Genomic DNA, 9,078 nt, shown 5'->3' with positions numbered 1-9,078 from the left:
GCTCTCCTACGGGAAAGAAAATGAAAAAAAGGAATTAAGTATCTATCCTTTCTTAAAATGCACCTACAGAAATTATCAGAGCAGAAAAGGAATGCTATGGTTTCTATAGGTATTTCAATTTGAGAGAGCTAATATTTGCTAGCCTAATTGATTAAACTATAGATAATTGCCAAGAGTTTTGGATTGAAAAGTCAATTACAGCTTTATTGTTTGCATCAAAACTCGTATATTTGTTAACTGACCTGGTTGTGGTGCAGGCAATTCAGGGGCCTCCACTCCTGGGGTTTCGTTGTGTTCCAATACCTGCATTTCAATTTTCTCTCCTACGGGAAAAAAAAATTAAAAACAGAAATTAAGTATCTATCCTTTCTTAAAATGCACAAACAGAAATTATCAGAGCAGAAAAGGAATGTTATGGTTTCTATAGGTATTTCAATTTGAGAGAACTTATATTTGCTAGGTTAATTGATTAAACTATACATACCTCCCAAGAGAGTTGGATTGCAAAGTCAATTACAGCTTTATCGTTAGCGTCAAAACTCGTATATTTATTAACTGACCTGGTTGCGGTGCAGGCAATTCAGGGGCTTCCACTCCTGGGATTTCGTTGTGTTCCAATACCTGCATTTCAATTTGCTCTCCTACGAGAAAGAAAATTAAAAAAAGGAATTAAGTATAGAAAAGAGAAAGGAAAGAAAAGTATCATACAGAGAACCCTACAAAGGCGTGGAGAAGATATTTCGTATGTGACTACACTAAGAAGCATTCTATTTTTACCCTCTTGGACGTTAGCATGCTCATCTCCATTTCCAATCTGTCCCTGCTGATCATTATCTGCTTCTTTTAGATAAAAAAGTAACACCAGTAAAAAATTAATGACCATTGTCAGGTTTATATATATATATAAAAAAAAAGCATTCTACAATTCAGAATCTCAACTTTATGATTAAGGACAGAAGTATAGCAATTCATACTTTGAATTTGTCATACCATTTGTCTCAATGTTCTCTAATATATAGTTTTAGAGAGACTAACCCTCAAAAATCGAACTGAAAGCATAATTTCAATCATTAAAATTGATGATTTAATACATTGATCCCCTCTCTATTTAGAATCACTCCTGTTTCCTCTTTTACGTCTGCTACAACTTTACATATTATCAGTTGTACCTTTGTGGTTTCAATAATTTGCTCAGTTTCTTATTCGAAAAAATTAAAAAATACGTGTGTTTTCCACGATTTCATACCAGTTCTACTCTCTTCCCCCCCCCCCACCTCCCTTGAAAGCCTTGGGATTAAAAATTACATATTAATTAATTAAAGAAAACTGGGTTGCTCATACTCAATTCGATGAAAGCTAAAGTTTGTTTATTTCAAGGTTTGGAATATAGTTATTGTTATCATGGTACTTTTCAATGGAGCTTAAAACTGTACCTTCTTGATTTTGTGCTCTGCTGAAAATAGATCGAAAATTGGACCACAGCTTACTCAGTTTTGCTTTCAACACAGGCTGAACCTAGACATTCAAAATATATTGAATAGCTTACGTATAAAAGACTTTCTAGTAACGTATTTAGAAGTCACGCTGGTCTCTATGGTTAAAGTCGACGGTGGAGATGCTAAAAAATCTGTCCGATCATTTACTTTTCATGCTTGTTTTGTATGTCAATCGTTACAATTACAAAATTAGGTTGCCAGCTTCCTCTGACACGAAACCAAATTTGAACATAACGGTAGGTGCTATTCCAAAGAAACAAAAAAAAAACATGTTACCTGCGGAGTAGAGAGCGTATACAGCAATGGGTTGATAGCTGAATTGATCGGCAGAGCAAACACTGCAATCCACACTGCCAGATCACCAGGTGGATCAAATGTTTTCTCAACGTGGGACCGGATGCCGATAGTAATGATTGGCATCCAACACAAGAAATCGGTCAGAATAATGAAGAAGACTCTCTTGGCGAGTGCTCTTTCTCTTTTAGCTTGTGCACTTTGTGCTCTTGCTCGTATTTCACGAACAGTTCCATGTGCACCAAGCCGTCTGCTTGACGACCATGATTTACACAAGATGGCAACATAGGCAACCATGATGAAGATGAATAGGGAAAAATTCAAAGCGATAAAGATGGAAGTGGAGTATTCCCAGCCTTTTTGTAATTCAGGGGAAAGCTGCAGGGGCAGGCACACTACATTATTGCCATAATACCTCTCACTGAAATAGTGCATTCCGGACAAGGGAAGGAATGCCATAACGCCTCCCACCAGCCAGATAACCACACACATTATACGGGTCTGCCGTGGGGTAATTTTTGCAAAGGTGTAAGGAAACACGATGTTCTTGAGTCTGTCCAATGCGATCAGAGAAATCATCATCACTGACACTTCACTTGAAAAGACAGACATGGCACCATTGAAATGGCAAAACCAACCGGTGCGCCACTCATAGTCATGCAGGTAGTATTCCCCTGACCATTGCAGGTCTTTTATACCTATAATGATAAGGTATATACCCATGATGCCGTCAGATACACCCAGATTCACCAACATGATAGACTGGACCACATTGTTATCAGGGTAGAAATACTGCCACCCAACTACGAATAAAGACCCTAGCAACGAGAGAAGACCGACAATCCAAAGAGTTCTCCTTGGAGCATGGTGGCGGAACATGGAGTGGCAGCTTGCGAAATTGTCATTGAAGGAGTATTCGCAATCAGCATCCTGCCTGAAAAGATCGAGATGGCAGCACATCAGGTTGGTGTCCAAAGTTCTGGAATTCGAAAAAAGAAGAAAAAAAAGAAGAAATAACACTATCATTGCATCATTGAAATCCCTTAATAATCATTAATTGATTAATAACATAGACTAGTATTAAAATAATTGTTTGAAGGGCTGAGTGAAGGAATGGATCGTCATGGAATCTTACACTCTGATGATGTGCGTCAAATGCTTGAAAAAGCCTTTGGGGAGCTCGGCCATCAGGTTGTAATGCATGAACCTGTGATTTAAAATAATCATAATGTGAATTTTTAGTTGGTTTATAACATAAATAAGCTAAAAAAGTGAATTTCGATAATAAGATTCATTAAGTTAATGTTAATGTTCAAATTGACTGTCCAAAAAGACAAAATCAGGAACCTAGCTAAGGATCTTAGTTTGATGTTTTCTCAAAGATTCTTTCAAAAGTAGTCATTTAGCCTAAGATAAGTCTCGTCTTGCTTTTTTTGGAAATTTTTGATGGCTACTGATTTTATGGACGTGGCAGCCCATTCGGTTGAGGTCGTTCGCTGTACAAAAGCCTCTTTCCGGACTCTTCCAGGGAAAAATTCCTATAGTATATATTTGTTATTTTCCAAAATTACTTTGCACGAGTCTTTTCCTTGACAAAACGAAATCAAAAGAATGTCATCTGATTTCAATATATGCAACTAAGTTTAGTTGCCTAGATAAACATCTGTCATTTGCAGTAAACTTACAACATTCGCAATTCGTGGGCATAGTTGAAAGTCGTGCTGGTAACGTTTTGTATCCTATTGCCGAAGATATTCCTAAAACGAAGAACGTAACTATTTACAACTAACACCAAAACGGGGACTTGCAGCAGTCACATTCCTCATTCTAATAAATTCTCATGGAATTTCAGTTAAGACTACATAGATCTCCACAATAATTGTTTCCGCTTTTTCATAATATCCACCTAGGTGCACCAAAAGTATGTTATATAAAGGCACATGTTTAGTGCAATATAAATTTAAAAAACATTGCTTTGTTGAGGAAGATAACTGGCACCAACCCTGTTCTACATCGTGGTAAATTTGTAGACAAAAATCTCAGATTTTGAACGCTGATATCATATTCATTCTATCACTTCAAATATTCTGGAATGTTTTGTATGTGATTAACTGTACTTACAGAGATCTGAGCTTTTTAACGCCCTTGAAAATTTTATCAGGCAGAGCCTCGATTTTGTTCTCCGAGAGATATCTTAAACAAAGGAAACGGATAAGGAGATATTAAAGTGCAGTAACATAATATGATTGGGTGAGGCAAATTTTATTTGAGCAATGACGGAGGTAACAGTAAAAAATATTACTGTATACGGTTTGAGATTCAGGTCATTATGGAAAATGGTTTAAACTCTAAATGCACTTACAAATCTAATAGCTCCACCAAGCCCTGGAACTGATCTTCATGAAGCTTCTTAATTTTGTTGTACTCCATTTTCCTGAAGAAAGCATTATGTGCACTTTAGAATGAAATGTGTAGTGATATATTTAGCTCTACTTTTTTTTTTTGTAAGATTTGCGGTTAAGGCAGGGAATGGCAACGTTTTCCAGTAAAATAGCTCCCAGTCTTTATATCTTAATCTTCAAAGAACACATTAGACTTATCTATAATGATCTCAAGATTAAGCGCGAAAACTCTCAAGTTCACTCTCTGTTACAAATTACAAAATTAGTGGCAGGGTAGTTTCATGTGGCAATACAACAAATTCTTAGATATTGTCAACTCAGATAAAAAGGAAACAAAACAACCTTTGCCTACCAGAAGTAATTTACAATGTAAGCTGTCATTCACTGAGAAGCTTTTATAGTCACTAAGTGCTGTTATTTTCAAGAAAATCTTTTAAAACCATTCTTAATATTTTGGGACGATATCAATCTTACTTACAGAAATTTTACCGCTCTTATGTTTTTGAAAGCATACGCTGGCAGATTTTCAAGTTCATTGTTTGATAAATCCCTGAAAAGAATTATTACACAGTTACTAAACTTTCGCTTATGTTAGAGCTACCAACTGAAATCTGGGAATTGTTGAGGTTGCTATTTAATCAGAAGCTATTAAATTCTTACACCACAAAGTAACTTAACATTACTAACCGAAGCACAAGAAATACATAAGACAGCATCGTCTACTTCAATTAAGATTTGCAGATACGAGCTGGAAAACTTCATGATGTTTCAACTATGATGGCTGTGCTTTTAAAAAAATATTTTAAGAATGATCATTTGTTTCTTTCCAATTATCTCCTTGGTTAAATAACTAACTCACTTACAAATATGTCAGCTCGGAAAGGCTGTTAAAAAGTCCGTCTGGTAGACTCTTCAACTTGTTATTTGACAGATAGCTGATAGGAATGACGAAACAAGAAAATGCATTTTCATTAAGTCTGCAAACTGAAATTTATAGGTAAAAATACATAAAGATTCTGGTCATCAGAAACAACCAAAGAACAAAGAGAAGTACGTCGTGATACACATGCGATGTTTTGTCTTACAGTACAGAGAATATTCAAGAGTCACTTCATTCATTTAGTTTGATCAATATTTACGACAAAAAGCAATCAAAGGCCGTTGAAAACTTGAAATCTGCGTGCATACTGAACTCTTTTCCCCAACACTGGCAATGGCTACCTCTTGGATCAATAATGAAATCATTAAGCTCGTGATCTAAGAAAAAATGCCAACATGGTTCAAAACAGAGAAAGATAACCCATAAAAACAACTCTGATATTCATAACATGCGTGAATTTCATTGTTGTATATATGATCGTTGTCACTGAAATGTTAGTTCAGCAACAAACACAAAATTCTAGATGGTTCAATTTTAAAACGTGTTATAAGTGCAGATGGAAAGATTTTATAATCTGCAACTGGAAAAGATTTTCTTTCTATATGCTCTAATTAGAGAAAGGGACGAAAAGTATGATACTACCAGAATCTGTGTTAAAATACACTAGCAGTGATTTAACAAAAGAAAGGAAAATTTTACTAAGTGTTGGAACACTTTATGTAGTCATTGAGTTAAAACAAGGGAAAGCTTGGAATGAAATAACTTACAGTTCTTTCAAGCTTTTTAGATCTTGGAATAAATTAGGAGGCAATTCCGTGAAGTTGTTGTCTTGCAACCATCTGTGTTGAAATTAAAAAAAAATTATGTGACCTGTATGTAAAATATGTTTATTTTCATTAAAACAGTTATAAACCGACTCGTCTTTTGATCACTGAGTGGAAGGGAAGAAAAGAGAAAGGAAAAAAGTTCATTTGAAAAACAAGTATAGACAAGGCGGTAAGAAAGGGGAATGCTGCTGCGTTACAAAAACAGTTTTTCTTCCACAGCAGTATTGATATATTAACTTACAGTTCCTCTAACATTGTCAAGTTTTTGAAGGCACTTCCATTCAACCCTTTCATGTCGTTGTCATTCAGGCGTCTGCGTTATTTACCATATAAAATTGACGATTAGTTTAAAGATCCACCAGAAGTTTATCGGCTTAGATAGGGGTACTACTGAAACCTTCCAGGGCTGTTGTCGAAGACAGTTACGGTTGTTTTGACTTGTGAGCAAAAGTCGGCATCACTGTCATTAAGCGAAGAGTTGTTTTTGCTAACTTCACCGTTTACTCATTTTACAAACTAAGATTATAGTCAAATTTGACATAGATATGGAAAGTTGTTAATGATGGAAATTGGAATGATCTTTTTATTTAATGAAGGCACTTCTTGATGCCTTTTATACAGAGGACAGAATCTCATAAACGGTCAGTCCTGGACAAAGATCCAGAATGCAACAGTCGATATGTGATCTTCATGATCTTTCATATTAATTCTTGATTTGCAAAGCGAGACGAATAATCTGATAAATTTAATAAAACAACGACAACAACAAAAAGCAGCTGGAGGCCTGTAGAACTGTTGTGCAGCTGGTCTGAGATTAGAGTTCTTATTCTGCAGGTGCGAAAGTTGACTAGTAGTGTTAATTAAAGATAAATTTATTTTGTACTTAAATAGCTACATATTATGAATGAAATATTTGCAAATTTTGTCAATCTTATTAACACTTACATTGCATCACTAAGAATCTAGGAGCGCGGATCAGACGGAAAAAAATGAGGTTACTTACAGAAACCTTAGCTGTGTGTTCTTGTCAAAGATTCCTGGAGGTAGGTGGTGCAATTGTATTTCAGACAAGTACCTATGAATTCAACGAAAATTTAGCACACTAAATAAAGGCCAGAGCTGGGATGCATATAAAATAATAAACCAGATGACTAGTGGAATAAACTCAGTTTTGAAATGCAGCTTGAGGATTGTGTAGACAACTCAAAATGACTATTATTGAGATTTTACCGTGAAATCAAAATGGTGCAGCCATGTACATATGTTTTAATATTCTCACTTGTCAAGACGAGCAAGGTTTTGTCTGTCGTGCATATCCTAACTCAGTTATGTACCCTTTGACGGAGAAACAAGCTACTCATAAGGCCTCGAAAACAATCCTCCAGCTACATCGGTCTTAATCCACCTTTAGGGCCTTTTCCTATGATAGATGAACTGAAACAGGCTTTCTTTTTTTTTGGCGGTTCATCTTACGATAATTTGTGGTTCCCCGTTTCCTTTCCGAATCTGTTGCTTCGAAAACATATAGAAAGGTTATCTATCTGATTCTCGAATACACCATCGTATTTTCCTCCTCACATGATTCCGAAAGTTCTTGCGATATCTTGTCTTGTATTTTGATCCTATTTTCTTAAGAATTAAGTTTCACTTTGACCTGCAGATGAAAATCAAGTACAAAACTGATCTTCGCAGGCGCGGTTGTGCAATTGCACCTTACCTGCAAGGATCATTGCTTTGCTTGATTTTCATCCGCAAAATTTATTTCATCAAAAAATATGATAATATTCCTCTACTGGATAGAAGAACCCTCCAAAATGTGCCCTGATCTGAACGAGTGGTGTCTTGGCTCAGTTGGTTGAGGCACCCCACTAGGTTTGGGGAGGCACGGGTTTGAATCTTGTTGAAGCCTGAATTTTTCCTCGAGCTTCTCAGTTTTTGCAATTGTATGAAATACAGGTTAACTTCGAGGATCATTGTCCAATTTATTTTATTTTATACTCTTTCCTTAAAGCCTTTCTAATGTCGTCATATGATCTGTTAGTCTCAGCGTATAATCATAATACCAGAGTTAAATTTTTCTTGTTTTTCAAACTAAAAGTGGTACCCAAACATTTATAAACACGTAATAGTGGGTTAATGTGTTTTAAAATACAAAAACAAATATTGTTCGATGTCCCTTAATAAAGGAAAAATTAACTTACAGCCAAATCAATTGAGTATTTGTAGCGAAAATGTCAGATGGCAAACTCTTTAACGGGTTATCAGACAAGACTCTGAAAGATAAGAAACAAAAAAAGTTAGAAATGCAATTTGAAATTGTCAATAGTGGCCTTCTTTAAGCTGTCAGTTTGGCATTGTCAAGTAAAACAACGATATGCATAAGAAATTTGACATACTGATATAAAGAATAAAGAAAATAAATGGTTATCCGATAAAACACTCTTAACATAAATCGCCTCCTTTACATGTCAGAATGTGTCACTTAATTTACGTGAAAGACCTTTGCGTTTACTCTCGGTCAATCCTCGTGGAATTAAAAGATTATGATTATAAATATAGACACTGACACGGTGTCTACCAAGTAAAAGCGTCGTACTTCTACCTTCTGTACTTCTAAAAGATTAAAATATAGCAATTCATAATACAGATTTGCATGGATGCCGTGCTACAGATATAATGAAAGGAGAACTGACTAAAAAATTGGGACGGTTTATTAAAGTTTAAATTCTGTCAGCTATGACGCTTGACGCAAGTGGCGACCTAAGCTATTTCACAACACTGCATTGCCGTAACTAGAGCTTCACTTCAAAAATTCTGAGAGGAGAAGTGCAATTATGATCCCAGTATTTCTCAGATTATAAGAAGTAAGTCGTTCCTTTCAATGAAATTGGACTTTAAATATTCTAAAGGCTTGCTTTTTCCTTTTTTCAATTGTTTTTAAGTGGCTTTGTAATATGTCAATTTGCTTTCCATCTCCGCCAGTTTAAGTTCGAGAACCCCTCGATTATGTCCATCTAAATGAATTGGTTGGTTCATGATCAGTTGATTCTCGATGAGATTGATTTCCGACCGGACATTTTGGACCTCAGAAATAATTCCACTTTTCGACGAAGCTTTCGGTTGCCTGGTGCTACGCACAAATTTCTCGTGGTCCTTGTTCACACTTTTAGATCCCATCT

General features: G+C 35.7%; 1 protein-coding gene across 1 annotated transcript; it reads right to left on the bottom strand.

Moving 5' to 3' along the window:
- Positions 1 to 1,694: 1,694 nt before the first annotated feature.
- LOC149053500 (G protein-coupled receptor GRL101-like) lies at positions 1,695 to 6,193 on the bottom strand. The gene is made up of 8 exons (XM_089183123.1): positions 6,141 to 6,193; positions 5,840 to 5,911; positions 4,671 to 4,742; positions 4,153 to 4,224; positions 3,912 to 3,983; positions 3,476 to 3,547; positions 2,926 to 2,997; positions 1,695 to 2,769 (listed from the first exon to the last, which is right to left on the bottom strand). The coding sequence occupies exons 1-8, from the start codon at positions 6,191 to 6,193 to the stop codon at positions 1,740 to 1,742; spliced, it is 1,515 nt and encodes a 504-aa protein (XP_089039249.1). The 3' UTR covers positions 1,695 to 1,739.
- Between the last annotated feature and the right edge of the window lie 2,885 nt (positions 6,194 to 9,078).

Source organism: Pocillopora damicornis, chromosome 1 (genome assembly GCF_964200805.1).
Source record: "Pocillopora damicornis chromosome 1, jaPocDami1.2, whole genome shotgun sequence".
NCBI classification, from domain to species: domain Eukaryota; kingdom Metazoa; phylum Cnidaria; class Anthozoa; order Scleractinia; family Pocilloporidae; genus Pocillopora; species Pocillopora damicornis.
Note: the sequence above shows the minus strand (reverse complement) of the source record. Positions and strands in the feature narration are given on the sequence as shown.

Coding starts and splice junctions, on each gene's coding strand:
- LOC149053500 (XM_089183123.1), bottom strand. CDS start 6,193: ATGAAAGGGTTGAATGGAAGTGCCTTCAAAAACTTGACAATGTTAGAG. Junction 2,998..3,475: donor GCCCACGAATTGCGAATGTT/GTAAGTTTACTG, acceptor TTTAAATCACAG/GTTCATGCATTACAACCTGA. Junction 2,770..2,925: donor TTGACGCACATCATCAGAGT/GTAAGATTCCAT, acceptor TTCGAATTCCAG/AACTTTGGACACCAACCTGA.